We start from the raw sequence: 16,070 nt of genomic DNA on the forward strand, positions 1-16,070 counted from the left end.
ACACCTAAATCTAGAGATCTCAATTCAGCCAAATTCAGATACTCAAACCTAGGAAATCAACTATTTAATGCATAAAATCGAAAAGAATTCCCTAAACAATCCTAATTCAAATTCTCTCCCTAAAATCCATTCAAAAATCTTCCATATTCGGGCGTGCGGTTGAAACAGCGCGTGCGTGCGGAAACGGGAGCGGAACTTCCGCTCGTTTGCTGTGCCGACCCACATGGACAGCTGACCGGTCCATTGGACCGTCTAACAATACTCCCATCCAAAAATCCACCTTGTCCTCAAGGTGGAGATATGCTTGTTTCGGTGGAGTGGCCATCCTTGAGGTGACTGAAATCCTTACTGTATTGCGGAACCAAGGGCTGCACGGAAAGAGAAACATCCCCTCCTCCTTCCTCTTGACACATTCGGCTTGTGTAGTCCACCAGATAGTCTTCCCCACCTCTTGCATATCCTGACCATGGTCTTAAGTGATGTCATGATTTTTATAGCTCTACATCTCCCCTTATAACCACCTTTCTCCCATCCACATTAATTCCATTGTGAGTGCTCCCAATTGTCCTTGGTTTTCCCCCAAGTTTGCAACCACTCATCCCCAGGATGACATCAGTGCTTCCTAACTCTAGTGGAGAAAGTCCTCTCTTACTTGAATCCACTGTATGGTCAACATCACTCCTTTATAGATTCCCTGGCCTTTCTTCCACCTTCCCTGTACCCCATCATCACCCATAACAACGGTGTTCACCAATTTTACTCCAAGTTGGTTGACGACCTGAGTGGAAATGCAAATTGTGGGTAGCCCCATTATCAATTAGCACACCACCTCACAGCCAGCTATCTCTCCTTTCACTTTTATAGTATGACTCGGAGTGAATCCCACTACAGAGTTCAGAAGACTTCTGCCACATCTAGGTGCAACTTCTCCTCCTCCTCTCTAGATCTGCTCCCACCTCCCTCCTCGTCTTCCGCTCTCACAGACAAGGAGAACCTGAAGAGTTTGGCCTTGCACCTATCCGCTGACATGTACTTCACATCACATTTGAAGCACACCCTTAGTCCTCTTATCCTGCATCTCCTCTCTGTCAGCCTCTTCAAATTTTTCCACTCCCTCCTCCTACTGGCTTTCTCCTGTGGTCTCATTACTGTTGCCTGATGCAGCCCCTTGGTGCTAGAAATGGTCGTCCCTGTAAAAGCCCATGAACAGTTTCCTCGAGCCCCTCTTTCTGCTTTATTCTGATCTTCTACCAACTGTGCCAGCTCCGTAGCCTTCCAGTTCCTCGGCTCAGTACCCTGACTGCGTGTTCGATCTCTGGTTTCAGTCCCTTCATAAGTCCCTTCTAAGGCTGACTCTGAAATGTGATCCAATCTGCTAGCAAGTACTCAAACCGATCCGATAATTTGCCACAGCCCCTTCTTGAGTCAAGGCAAAGAATTGTCCATAGAAGTCTCCTCCCCCGTCGGTTCGGAAACGCTTTAATAAGCAATCCTTGAACTCTCTCCAGCTCCGGATGGGCTCCCTCCTGTCACGCCACTTATACATGCAAAGCTTTCCCTTCCAGACACAGACCTGCCGCTGTCAATTTTCATCCTCTGTCAACCCCTGTGACATGAAGTAACCTCCACTTTGTAGATCCACAGTCCATCTCCCACACCCCCCTGAAAACAGCATCTTTAATTTCCTCACCTTGGATCTCCCCCCATTCCCCTCAGAGGAAGCGTTCCCCAATTGTCCTTATTGTCCCTCCGACGAATATACTCTAACCCCTCTTCATACTCACCTCTCCTCCCTTCAACATCATCACCTCGACGTTGAATACCTTCAAATTCAGCACCTCGACGATGACGTTCCTCCCTTCTTCTTTCAAAATCCCCCCTCGACGCTGAATTCTTTCGAATTCAGCACCTCGGCGATGAGATCCCTCTCTTCTTCCACCAAAATCACCCTCCCTTCTGTCATATCCCATACTCATCTCTTCCCTCGAAAGAGGCTCTAGAGGAGGCATGTCGTTCTCTTCCTCTAGGATCTCCACCTCCAAATTTCTCCCCCCTGCGGGGGGTTCGGATTTCCTCCCATGCCATGGCCGTCGGCGATCTCTCTTACTTCCGATGTCGCCGGATTGGTTTTCATCTCAAGTAGTTTCTTCAACATTTCCTCCATTGCGGTGAACTTCCCCTCCAACCTTTCATTGTTGGAGGTGATTTGATTTTGAAGGTTGAATAATCTTTCCTCCAAATCGGCTTTCAATTGGCCGACTTCGCCTTCCAAGACGTCAACCTTCTTTCCGGCCATCGTTCTTCTCAAGATTCACGAAGATCTTCTTCCGGAACAAGAAAATCCGTTGAAATCTTCAGGAAATCAGCCCCCAACGGTCCCAAAAAAGAGGCTCTGATACCAATTTAATAGGAAATACTTGAGTTCGCAAGTATCCTTAAGGGTAAACTTGAGTTCTCAAGCAATCCTAGCTAACACCAAACGAAGAGCAAACAGCAGTAAATCTGCTGTCCACAGCAGAAAAAACAGCAAAACCACAAGGAAATCTGAGAGAAAACTCAAAGAAAAGCTTGTATTTCACTAGTCGATGAATAAAATAGCAAGATACAATTGATCCTCAATTCGAGAGGAGGATCGATCTCTCCCAAATCTCTAGACGGCGCTAGAGCCCAAAGAAAACCTAAATCTAAGAGATCTCATATTTCAGCCAAATTCAAAATATTCAACCCCTAGGAAAATCAACTATTTAATGCATACAAATCAAAAGGAATTCCCTAAACAATCTCTACATTCAATTTCCCTCCTAAAATCCATTCAAAAACCTTCCTATTCGGGCGTGTGGTTGAAACAGCGGGCGTGTGTGCGGAAACGGGAGGTGGAACTTCCACCTCGTTGTGGCTGGACCGGTCCCGCGTGGACCGGTCTAACAGAATAAAAGTTTAATACTTGTTAATTTTGGGCTATCTTTCTTGCTATGGGATTATAGTATTAAATTAATGATAACATTTCTATTCCTTTCTTCTTCCCTTTTCTTTCGATTAACTCTCAATCAGGAATGGGATGCATAATTTTTTGTTTCTTTCTTAAAATTTTTAGTTAAAAGATGAGGATATATATCCTTTTTTCCCCTCTTTTCTCTCCACCCAAATGCTGTCATCTCTTCCCTAACTTCATTTTCAGAGTGTAATAAAAAATTTTCTGATAACGATTTTGACTTTCTTTGATATCAATGTGGCCTTGGGAGATTAGGACAATTTTTTGTGTCCATCAAAAGTTCTTATGCCAATGCTTGAACCTTATAATTATTGTAATTAGTATGAAAAGACATGAGAAAATGCTTTGTCAAATTTTATTGGAAGCGGCCATTAGACTTGCTTCATGCCTTTAATAGTCGAGGAAAGAAAAGAAGCTAGAACATTGGAAGGAAGAGGAGGTACTATAGTGTGTGTACAAGCTGCCATGTGATGTAGGTTAGCCTACATCTAATATAGTCTTGCACTATATGACCAAATACAGTTCTGATAGAAAATACTTGAGTTCGCAAGTAATCCTATCGGATTTATTTGAGTTCGCAAGCAACCCTAGCAATTATTGGTTCAAAACAACTAGAAAAACAAGAAAAACTGGACAAATCAATCTAGAAAAAATAGAATGTGATAGTGGAAACAAAGCAAAGCAAAGCAAAACTCAAAGCAAAATTCAATTGATCCTCAATTCGAGAGGAGGATCGTCTCTCCCAAATCTCTAGACAAGAGAGTCTAAAGCCCAAGTCGCCAAGAAATCCTAATTCCAATCAATCAAAACATAATCCCCCTAATCCCCTCATGCTTTTTAATACAAAAAATTTCCTAATTTAATTTCCCTTCCAAGCTTGAATCCAAGTAGACAAGTGGGGCCCACCCTTTTGGGCGGACAAGGACAGGGGAGGCAGGCTGTTTCTGCCTCCTGTAGAAAAGCTGAGTCGGCCCTTGGGCCGGTTGGGCCGATTCAGGGTGAACCGGCCTATCAATACTGCCCTCCCCAAGAATCACCTTATCTTCAAGGTGAAAATCAAGAAATTGATGTTTTACCCTCTCGTATGGCTCCCATGTGGCCTCATAATCAGGAAGGTTCTTCCATTTGATCAACAATTCCTTAGTTTCATCTTCTTTCTGGCGAACCCCCATCAGCTCTAAGGGTTATAGAATCACATCTAAATTATTAGTAAATGTCGCCGGTAACTCGGGGTTGGCTGTATAGTCATCAATGGCCTTTCTCATTTGCGATACATGAAAAATCGGATGTATAGTTGTCGTTGGTTGTTGTTTCAACCGATATGCTATTGCTCTAATCTTCTCCAACACTTTATAAGGCCCAAAGTACCTTGGAGCAAGATTCTCATTCCTCTTGTTGGCGACTGTCTTCTGTCTGTACGATCGGAGCTTCAAGAACACCATCTTCCCCACTTCAAACTGGATGTCCTTCTTATGTCCATCAGCTTGTTTCTTCATAATCTATTGAGCTCTCAGCAGATATCTCTTCAAATCTTCTAGCACTCTATCCTTCTCCTCCAAGTACTTTACTGAAGAAACTGGAGTACTGCTACTCCCAAAGTGCACCAAGTGGGGAGAATCCCTTCCGTACAACACCTTGAATGGGGTCATCTAAGAAGCAAAATGAAAAGAATTGTTGTACCAATACTCAGCCCATGATAGCCACTTAGCCCATAGCTTGGGTGTCTCCGACACGAAGCATCTCAGGTAAGTCTCCAAGCTCCTGTTGATTACTTTCGTTTGGCCATTCGTCTATGGGTGGTAAGTTGCAATCTTCTTCAGATTTATCCCGTGTAGCTTGAACAACTCTCAAAAAATGGCTGAGGAACACCTTATCTCTATCTGATACTATCGCTTCTAGTATTCCATGTAATCTAGCCACCTCTCTGATGAAAGCTGAAGCCACTGTCACTACTGTGTAGGTGTGTTGGAGGAGAATGAAATGTGCATATTTGCTCAACCTATCCACCACCACTACAATCACCGTGAAACCTTCTAAACGGGGCAGCCCATCTATGAAATCCGTGAATATCTCCTCCCATACTTGTCTCGGTATAGCCAACGGCTGTAGTAAACCTCCTGGTGACATAGCCAAGTATTTGTTCCTTTGATATATCTCACATCTGGCTACCATCTCCTCTATATCTTTATGCATCCCCTTCTAGTACAGTTCTGAAGCTAGCCTCTGATGTCTTCTGCACGCCTGAATGGCCCCCAACAACGCTTCCATGAAACTCTTGGAGTAAGTTTGGGATGTGGATCGAGGTCCGGGGCATCACAAACCTCCCCTGATATAGCAATTTATCCCCCTCTAATGAGTACCCTGGGAGGTCACCCTCTCCATTCAGTAAATCTATCATGATCTTCCCCAAACCCTCATCCATAGCACTTTCTTCTCTGATGGCCTCTCAATTAAGCATCAAAGGAACAGATAGTGCCACTGTTGGCAGCTCCCCCATACATCTGGACAAGGCATCTTCCGCCTTGTTCTCCACTCCTGGTCTATACTGAATCTCAAAATTGTACTCATGGTTTAAAATTGCGCAATAAGAGGCGCGCCTCGCGCCTTGAGGCGCGCCTCTGCGCAATTCCTGAAAAAAACGCCTCAAGGCATACGCAATAGGAGGCAGTGGTGAGGCGTACGCCTCATGGAAGCTGAGGCGCGCCTCTGTTGCGCAATTGCGCAATTTTAAGAGAGGCGATTGTACTCCATCAACTTGGACAACCACCTCTAATGCTCCTCTGTCACCATCTACTGTTCCAGCATGTATTTCAAGCTCCGTTGATCTGTCCTGATAATGAAATGCCTCCCAATTAGGTATGGTCGACACTTCTAAATGGCCAAAACAATGAGTGGCCATGATATGGTGCTATATCCCTTTACAATCCTTCTATAGTAACATGTCATTTTTAGAAATTCCCTCAGCTCCTTCAAATTTTTAGGCATTGGCCACTTTAGCATTGCCTCAATTTTAGACTTATATGCTGCCACCCCTTCTTTTGATACAACATGGCACAAGTACTCTACACTGACTTGTGCAAAGCAGCACTTCTTCAAGTTGGCCCTCAGCTGGTGCTCATGCAGCACCTCTAACACCCTTTTTAAATGCTCCCAGTGCTCCTCTTCTATCCTGTTGTAGAGTAGGATGTCATCAAAGAATACCAATATAAATCGTTTGAGATAAGGTTTGAAAACCTTTTTCATTAGTGCTTGGAAAGTGGCTGGAGCATTGGTGAGGCCAAAAGGCATCACCACGAACTCATAGTGTCCCTCATGAGTTCTAAAGGCCGTTTTGGGTACATCTTTCTCCTTCATTCGGTTCTGTTGATATCCTGATTTCAAGTCCATCTTGCTGAAGATCACTGTTCCACTTAATTCATCTAACAGCTCGTCAATAACGAGTATAGAAAACTTGTCAAATACAATTTCCTTGTTGAGCGCTCTGTAGTTCACACAAAATCGCCAGTTGACATTCTTCTCCTTCACCAATAGAATCAGACTAGAGAAGGGACTGACGCTGGGTCTGATAATTCTTTCCTCCAGCATCTCTCTAATCAATTTTTTAATTTTATCTTTCTGACATTGAGGGTAGCGATAAGGTCGTATGCTAATGGGTGACACACCCTCAAAATGATAGCGCGCTCTTGCTCCCTCTACGGAGGTAATCCTTGAGGTGGCTGAAACACCTCTTGGAACTGTTGAATCAACGGCTATATGGAGAGGGGTATGTCCCACCCCTCTTCCAATCTCGCTCCCTCTAAACTGTTCAGCTCCACCAAATATCCTCTACCTGCCAACTGTATATCACTTACCATAGTTTTAAGAGAAACCATCGATTTTAATAGCCTTGCATCTCCCCTAATCACCACATTCCTTCCATCTACCATCAACTCCATCGTGAATGCTTCCCAATTCACTTTGATGTCTCCCAAAGTCTGTAGTCATTTCATCCCCAAGATGACATCTGTACTCCCAAGCTCCAGTGGAAGAAAATTTTTCCTCACCTGAATCTCCTGGATAGTCAGTTGCACTCCTTTGCAAATCCTCTGGCCTTTCTCCACCTTCCTTGTACCCATCATCTCCCCGCAACAACCGATATCCACCAATCTCACTCCCATTTGGTCGACGACCTGAGTGGAAATGAAATTGTGAGTAGCTTAGCTATCAATCAGCAACACCACCTCCCAGTACTCTATCATCTCCCCCTTCACCTTCATGGTATGATTCGTAGTGAATTCTACCACTGAGTTCAGGGAAACCTCGGTCAGATTCAAATGTAGCTTCTCCTCCATCTCATCCTCTATCTCCTCCTCATCTCATTCCTCAGTTTACTCATCATCACAGACAGTGAGAACCTGAAGCGTTCGGTCATTGCACCGATGCCCTGGCATATACTTTTCATTGCACCTGAAGCACAACCCCTTAGCCCTCTTCTCGTGCATCTCTTTTTATGTCAGGCGCATGAAATTTCCCCCACTCCCTCCTCTTGTTGTCTTCTCCTTAGTGGCCTCCCAACTCCCTCCTGTTGCAGGATCTTTAGGTTCTAGATGGGTGGTCATCATCCTGTAAGTGCCCCCTGTGCTGCTACTCATAGCTCCCCTCTCCATATTTCTTTTTTTTTAACTAGCTTCATGGCCTCCCCCAAGTCCCGGGCATCAGAACCTTCACTGCTGCTCGGATCTCCGCCTTCAATCCCTTCATGAAAATTTCCTCCAATACCGTATCTGATAATTGCTCCACCCTACTGGCTAGGTGCTCAAATCGCTCCCGGTAGTCTGCCACTGATTCCTCCTGCGTCAGAGCAAAGAACTGCTTATAGAAATCTCCTCCCCGGTCGGTTTGGAAACGTTCTATTATGCAATCCTTGAATTCCCTCCAGTTCCTGATAGGCTCTTCTGGTACCTCCACTGATACCAAGACAGAGCCTTTCCTTCCAAGCACAAGCTAGTCGCTGTCAGATTCTCCTCCTCCATCAGCCCATTGACGGCGAAGTATCGCTCCACCTTATAAATCCACACATACTCATTTTCTCCTTCAAATATGTGCATCTTCAACTTCCTAACCTTCTGATCGCCACAATACCCCCTTATTCTTCCATAGCTTCCCCTCTCCCAAGCGCTAGGCCCTCCCCACATCTCCCGGTCTTCCCTTGCTCTGCCATAGCCCAAACCCTCTTCGAATTCCCCCTTCTTTCTTCAAAATCAGCACCTCGGTGGCCATAGGATCCCTCATGTTGTTCCATGGATCCACCTCCTCTTTCTTCCCTTTAGACAGGCTCTAGATGGGGTCTTCTTCTTTCTCCTTCCATGATTTCCACCTTATCTTCCTCCCTATGAATTTCAGAATTCGTAATTTTCCCTTCCACTCTTTTTCCCGTCAACCCTAAAGCAAAGCAAAACTTAAAGCAAAACTCAAAGCAAGATACAATTGATCCTCAATTCTTGAGGAGGATCGTCTCTCCCAAATCTCTAGACAAGAGAGTCTAGAGCCCAAGTCGTCAAGAAACCCTAATTCCAATCAATCAAAGCATAATCCTCCCTAATCCTCTCATGCTCTTTAATACAAAAGCTTTCCTAATTTAATTTCCCTCCCAAGCCCTAGCTGCCCCCTCCTTTTCAAATTGAATCCAAGTAGACAAGTGGGGCCCACCCTTTTGGGCGGACAAGAATAGGGGAGGCAGACTGTTTCCGCCTCCTGTAGGGCCAGCTGGGCCAGTTCAGGGTGAACCGGCCTATCAAGTTCACGGTATGCATTTTGCTTGAATACAGAACTCCTGATCAATACCACATGCAACATTAATTAGAATGAATGAGGATTATAAAGCGAGTGCAAGTAATTGTGATTAAGGAAAATGATTGTGATGGTGTATGACAGATTTTCTGATATATATTCCATATTTGTTTATTTATTAAATGCCAGCCGATTAATACAATGACCTAAGACCACTATTAAGAAAAAGGATTGAATTATTTGTTTCTGATTGCCCTAAGTATCTTGGGATTGAGTGCTTGAAATCGCACGAATACATTTCATGATCTTGGGAATTTAATTTTGCTTTAAACTCTTTAGTCTTTACACAATGGATTTGACTGCTTGTAATCTCTCACAAAGTCTTTTGTATGCCTAATCTCCCATTGTATGAAGTTTGGAAGCTTCATACAATGGGGTGAGTGAACTAATCTAAGACCTAGAGTTCAGGCTAGGGTTGGGTTTTACCTGTATATAGAGGATTTTAGGGCTAGCTTTCAATTGGGTTCTGTTCCTTGGCTCCTAGGCAGCACTTTGCTGAAGAAGTCATTGTTGGAGGAGCACCAAGTGCGGAGTATAAGTTGCTGGGATGAAGAAGTTGGAGTCTTTTGGTTCTAGTTGCCGGCTATGATGCACGGACACAGACACGGCGACACGGACACGGCTTTTTTTGAAAATATAGGGCAGGGGTACGGCGCGGACACGGCAATACATATATATATATATATATTTAAATGCAGACGTTGATTTGGTGTTGTGGATATGAAATAAGAAATTTAGTTTAAATCTCGCCAAATATAAATATTTTAAAAAATATATAAAATATTTAAGATATGCATGTCGGACACGCATGTCCAATTTATTTTTAATATTTTTTTTAATTGGACACATTTTCGACGTGTCCGACACGTGTCGGAGGAGTGTCGGATGAGTGTCGTGTTGGACACGGTGTCGAACACTGCACGCCTCTTTGAGGAGAAGTGTCGGTGCATCATAGGTTGCCGGTAGCCTCCAAATGGCAGGGTTTCACTAGGGAAATGCAGAGGGAGCTATGGGAGACTCAAATGAAATGAGAGCTTTTGGATGGGGAATTATCTCTAAATGAATGTTTTAGTTCTTTTGCCCTATTCCAACTCTCGAGCTTGTTGTGGATGGCTAGGATCGATCAGGGGAACTCCATGAGGTGTCTACACATGTTGTAGATGCTTAGGGAGCAGGGACTGATGCTGGGGAGTGGCCGACAAGGCTAAAAATGACATGGGTGGGTCAGGTCTACGCCAAGCCAAGCCATGGGTTGGGTTCAGGGGAGTATAGGAGCATTCTAGAGACCCATTGGATTGAACTCTAACAATTGGTGTGAAGAGAATTTGAGTGTTTATGTAGGTTTGACCAACTGAGTATTCTTTGGCCATTTAGGTGTTTGATTGGTCAAAGTTGGTCAAGTCACCTAGGATAGACCCTAGGGAGGCTTTAAAAGTTTGGATCAAGTCTAAAAGTTTAGTTTCAATGGATTTAGTGTTTACAAGCATGACACTAAGGTTGACTTGGGTTGACCATTTTATGTGAGCTCACTTGGTCAATTCACCATGAGTTAGGCCATGACTTAGGTGTATTTAGGAGGTCAAGTGGACTAATCTTGAGAAATGGGGGCAAGCTAATTTATTATAGGCAGGAGTTTTATCAAGGCTAGGCTGATTTGACTAGTTCCGGGTTAAATTGACCAATCAACCTTTAGCTCAAGAATGTTGACCAAATTAGTATGAAACTTTAGGAGCTTTCATAAGTTTGATTGAATGAGATTAAGTGGATTGAAGAAGGCTATAGGCGGTCAATGCAAGGGTTTGATCTATTGAGCTAGTTTGACCTAGCCCAAGTAGGTTGATTGGGTCAACCCCTAGCTTGGGGAACTAGGGTTGATGAGTTCAATGTATGAAGCTCCTAGGGTAAGAGTTCAAGTAGGGTATGAAGTCAACATGCCAATCTCATGCAAGAAGCAGTCTACTAGGTAGGTAGGATGTGGATCAGGGTTTTAGTTTGGTTCTTGTGTCAATGAAAGTTTGTTGCAGGGTTCAGAATGGTTTAGAAATATTTAGATATACTTTAGGAAGCTTAAGATTCAATGGCTAGGTCTAGATCACTTAGACGTCGCCCAGCTCAAGGCATGGTGTCTTAGGCATGTCGTTATCCTATGGTCAAACATAGTCAACTAGGATTGGGCCTAAGGTCTTGGGTTATCTAGACAGGCTCAGGCATGATCCTAGACTAATCTAGACTAAGCATGAGGATTTGGATATATGATTGAATAGGCTTGAGTATATGATTAACAGACCAAGATAGGAAACTAAGGGCTGGGTTCCTACTGCTTGATGAAGACATGTAACACTATAATGATATAGTGTTGGCTTGAAGTTGGTTTCAGGATTTGAGATTTCAATGACCTAAGCTAAAAATGAGGTGAACAAGGACCAAATGTACTTTTTAGTAAAAAATGGAATATTTCTCTTGAAGTCACACTGGTGTTTGCCCTTAACAATGGCTAGTTATTGAAATCTTGAAAATGGACCAAATGATGAGCATGGAATGACAGAAACCAAACTTGATTATACAAGTCATGGACCAGATTGCAATGTGAAGAAAGCAGGTCCAAACCACAAATCGATAATATACTCATTATTCAACAATCAAAATGTAATTACGCCAAATAAGGCTAATTATTTTGAGCCAAACAAGGCTAATTATTATGATTAGCAAATAAGCATCGTTTAAAGTATGATGAATAGTTTATTCACGTATTAGTCAATGATTAAAGCAGGTTTGCGATCTGATTAATGTGGAAGCTGTAATTATAAGGGCAGAATTGCAGAAACCAGTGCTCAGATTAAGCTTTATGTTTTACTACTATTATTGAGTGTGATTTTTGTTTGAAATGTCTCTGTTTCTTATCTTTTTGTAATATTTTCTTTTTAGTTTTTTCTTTGTTGTGGTTGGCAGACTCGAAGAGCTGATTTTCAGGGTATCGGTTTGTTTGGATCTTTCCAAAAGATTATTCGAACTGAAGGAGTTCTTGGATTTTACCGGTCTGACTTATTTTTTAGTTCTCTATTATATTAAGCTTGCCCAAAAACTCTTATTGCTGATAATCTTCTTTTCTCGTACTTTCAGGGGAAATGGAGCTAGTGTTGCTCGTATTGTGCCTTATGCAGCATTGCATTATATGGCTTATGAACAATACCGTCGTTGGATCATTCTTGGTTTTCCTGATATTAATAGGGGACCTGTGCTTGACCTAGTTTCAGGTTCCATTGCTGGTGGAACTGCAGTGCTCTGCACTTATCCTCTTGATTTAGTCCGCACTAAACTTGCTTATCAGGTAAACATTGTAAAGTAATTCTTGATCTTTCTTTTAGTTGTACAATATTCTCTTGTTGATGGCTGACTTTTTTTTGTAATTCTTCTTATAAAGGATATGGGTCATCATATCTAGTCAATTTTGGATCTGTATGCTTTATTTTGAGATGAGTGCACTACATGATGAATCAATTAAAGTTTCGGAAACTCCAAAATAGCTTTTCCCTATTTGTATGGGGTCAATTTAGTTTCAAAGTATTATATTTATGCAACTAAGTACATCAACCGCTAAATTTGAATCAATTTTGTATAGTCGAGAGACTAAATTGGGATCAATTTTGTATAAAATATCTTATACGAGTGATCATTGTTGATCTATTTTGTATAGTTGAGGGATTAAATTGAAGAAATGCGATATTGTGGGATTAAATTGGCCACACATAAATTGTCAGGAATTATTTTAGAAATTAATCTTACTGCATCAAACTCAAATCTATGATATTGAGCCATTTGACAAACAAATACATTAGGATCTCCCAAGCCAATTTTGCTCAATTCTTCTTTTATGTCACTTTTCTTTCTGAGATACCCACTGAAATTGTTTTTCAGGTTATTGAATCATCCAAGATGAAATTTACAGGATTAATTTCTAGTGGTCAGGTTTATCATGGAATTCGTGATTGTATGACAAAGATATACAGAAAAAATGGCATAAAAGGTCTCTATCGAGGTGTTGGTGAGTTATTCTTCTTGCAATTTCTTTTATCTAGATTTCTAATCCTCTTTTATTTTATACGGGCCTTTTAATAATCAAATTTCACCGCCATGTTCTGCATGAATTTCGTAAAAAAACCTGCATGACCTGTTTTGGGACAGCTTTTTACTTCTTTTTTTTTTTTCAGAAAATTGAGGAAGTTCTATTAATAATAAATGTAACAGTACATCATAATTACAGTTATGAATACAAAGAGTGGAATGGACTTCAGGAGTTACAAAATTGTTAAGAAAGAATAAGAAGAATAGAGGTAACGCTAATGTAATCACAAGCTCCGTCTAATGGTAGTGAAGGTAACCACAGGTTATATATTTTTGAATGGCACAGGATCCAACATGATACTAGGTGACACTTGCATAAATTAATCTTCTTGAAGACACAAGATATCCCTGCAGAATATTTGAAGGGCACAGGGATGAAAAAAAAAAAAACTTCTTATAGATAATTTAACCTGATCATCGGCCAACATAAAGGAGAAATTATTCTGTGCGGAAGCCGGATGCAGAACGTTATTTGGAGATCAATCATAATGCGTCACATCAGCAGTACCGAGCGGTATTGAGCAGTACCGAGCCACGGTTTCGAGCGAAGGGGTGATGTGGCGCATTCTAGATGGTCTCCGGATGGCATTCAGCGTCAACGACACAAATAATGGAGTTAGGCAACAGTCTTTAATAGTGAAATAGTGAAACGGGAAAGTAAAGTAGCAGAATAGTTAAAATAAACTTCCAGTTGCTCAAACATCCACAACCTTTAGCAGCAAGTTTTAACCGAAATCCAGCGATTAAAAAGCCAATGGAAGTCCTCGAACGAAAGAAAAAAATGAAACAATATAGAGGAGAACGACTATGTGGTTGACAGCTTCTTTTACCATTTTTTTTGAAAGTTTGCCTTAGAAAAGCTGTTTATGAGAAAAAATATAGTAGAAAGTGTGGTTGAGAAAATAGATTTTAGGCTTCGTTTGGGAAGACTTTCTTGCTGCTTCTTAAAGTAATTTTTTATAAAAAATTTTAATTTTTGTATTAAAAAAATTCTTAAAAATCAGTAAAAAAATCATCACAAACAAAATCATAGTAACAAATGGATAAAACTATAAACTGCCCCAAACAAAATTCTTGATTGTCCGGACAAAATCTACAAAACGGCAGTATTCTACAAATTGCTGAATTTATCATTAAGTCAACTTGCTAAATTTTTATCCTAATCCTTTTCCCCCAAATTTAACAGGTCCATCCTTATACGGGATCTTCCCATATTCTGGCCTCAAGTTCTATTTCTACGAGGAGATGAAATCTCATGTCCCCGAGGAGCGCAAGAACCACATTGTTGTTAAGCTTGCTTGTGGCTCCGTTGCTGGCTTGTTTGGCCAAACTATTACTTATCCTCTAGATGTTGTCAGAAGACAAATGCAGGTAGGTACCTTACCTAGTTACCTTCCTCTGCCTTTCTTAAATTATATGTTCTGTAAAGCTTGAGAAATTACGTGAAAAGGTTGGAGTAGCTTCAGTAGAAGATAAGATTAGAGATAGTTGCCTTAGATGGTTTGGTCACTTAAAACGGCGGCCTTTCGATGACCCGGTTAGGAGAGTAGAAGCATTAGATTTGACTTATGTTAAGAAAGATAGAGGCAGACTTAAAAAGACTTGATTAGAAAATATTAGGAATGACCTTTCTTTATTAGATTTAAATGAGAATTTGGCTTTGAATAGGACACAATGGAGGAAAAGGATTCATGTAGCCGACCCCACGTAATGAGATAAAGGCTTGATGTTTTTGTTGTTGTAAAGCTTGAGAAAATGAAGAGCAAGCTTTAGTAAGATGAGTAAATAACCTTCAGGTGCATTCACTCTCAACATCCAGTGAAGGAACTGCCAAAGGAACCTTTGAAACACTTGTAATGATTGTTCAAAACCAAGGATGGAGGCAACTATTTTCTGGATTGAGTATCAATTTTCTGAAGGTGATTATAATCTTAAATTTGCAATTTATATCATCTTATCTTCTTAATAGGACTATAATTATTACCTCTTCTGCGTTGTTATTGTGAAAAACTTGCTAGGTTGTCCCCTCCGTAGCCATTGGATTCACAGTTTATGATGCCATGAAGTCATGGCTTAAAGTTCCAGCCCGAGAAGAGATATCCATAAAGGCAATTACAGAAGAAGGGAAGAGCCATGCTTCATCATCATGGCAATCTTGATAAGTTTTTGTTTTCTTTCTTTGACTCTAAAGAATTAGGATTATTGTATTACTTTTATACCAGGATTAATTAATCTGTGCGGACGTCAAACGCCGTCCGGAGGCCAATCAGAATGCGCCACGTTACCGTGTGCTCGGTACTGCGGCTTGGTACTGCTCGGTACCGCTGACATGGCGTATTCTGATTGGTCTCCAGACGGCATTCTGCGTCCGTTCTCCGCACAGAATAATCTCTCCTACCATACCGAGTTTGTACATAGTTCAACATGTTAGTTCTTGGGCTCTAGATTTTTTTGGTGCAGATCTTGCATCTTCGACAATAAAAGAAAAAGGGTCATAGCTATGATGATCTGTCTTACTGATTCTTGGTCATTAGTTTGGTGAACTGTATATGTAGAATTGTGTAAGTAGTTGATGACATAGTAATAGGATTACTTTTAGTTATTGTTGATAGGTCTTAATAAATATCACTTTATTAACACAAATCATAATGTAATATTTAATATTAGATTTTTTTTTTTTTGAATTATTTCAAATTTTGATTTCAGTAAATTGATAGTTGAATTGAGTGTCTTGATAAGATAAATATAATGATATTAAAAATAATCTGGTTCGAGTTCAAATGAACTCAAATTAAGCAATTAGAGGATCAAATGGTCTTCCAAGTTGGTAGTGAAATGAAGTGGTATGATCAGAAGAATTCAATTAGTCCAAGATTATCAGATTTTGAGGTCATGATAAATGCTAATTGAACTGCTAATGATCAAAGGAGTTAGTATGGACTGAAAATTTGAGTGAATTTATCAAAATATTATGAATAGGCTTTCATTTTTCATATGAAAAACACCATGATTTGAATTTGGATTGAGTTTGGAGATTTGAAGAATTTTATCTCTACAAGATGTTTGAAGTCAACAACTATCTTTAATCACTTCCATTGCTTGGTTGTTGTCATGCAACAGCCATTTA

At 41.1% G+C, this 16,070-nt stretch overlaps 1 protein-coding gene across 4 annotated transcripts in view; it reads left to right on the forward strand.

Moving 5' to 3' along the window:
* Nucleotides 1–15,543, forward strand: part of LOC110102292 (mitochondrial carrier protein CoAc2) — a 21,176-nt gene extending 5,633 nt beyond the window's left edge. The window contains exons 2-7 of one of the 4 annotated variants that reach the window (XR_003702116.1): nt 11,747–11,856; nt 11,942–12,149; nt 12,737–12,863; nt 14,130–14,314; nt 14,763–14,862; nt 14,962–15,000. Coding sequence is in view for 3 of the 4 variants with exons in the window: in XM_020830566.2 (XP_020686225.1) it covers nt 11,747–11,856; nt 11,942–12,149; nt 12,737–12,863; nt 14,130–14,314; nt 14,740–14,862; nt 14,962–15,102 (894 nt within the window). In the remaining variant the exon portion in view is untranslated. Of the gene's footprint in view, nt 1–11,746; nt 11,857–11,941; nt 12,150–12,736; nt 12,864–14,129; nt 14,315–14,611; nt 14,863–14,961 lie in introns of those variants that run through there. The other 3 variants (XM_020830566.2, XM_020830567.2, XM_028698739.1) reach the window with 3 other exon arrangements.
* Nucleotides 15,544–16,070: the final 527 nt, after the last annotated feature.

Source organism: Dendrobium catenatum, unplaced genomic scaffold, assembly GCF_001605985.2.
Source record: "Dendrobium catenatum unplaced genomic scaffold, ASM160598v2 fragScaff_scaffold_130, whole genome shotgun sequence".
Classification (NCBI taxonomy): Eukaryota; Viridiplantae; Streptophyta; class Magnoliopsida; order Asparagales; family Orchidaceae; genus Dendrobium; species Dendrobium catenatum.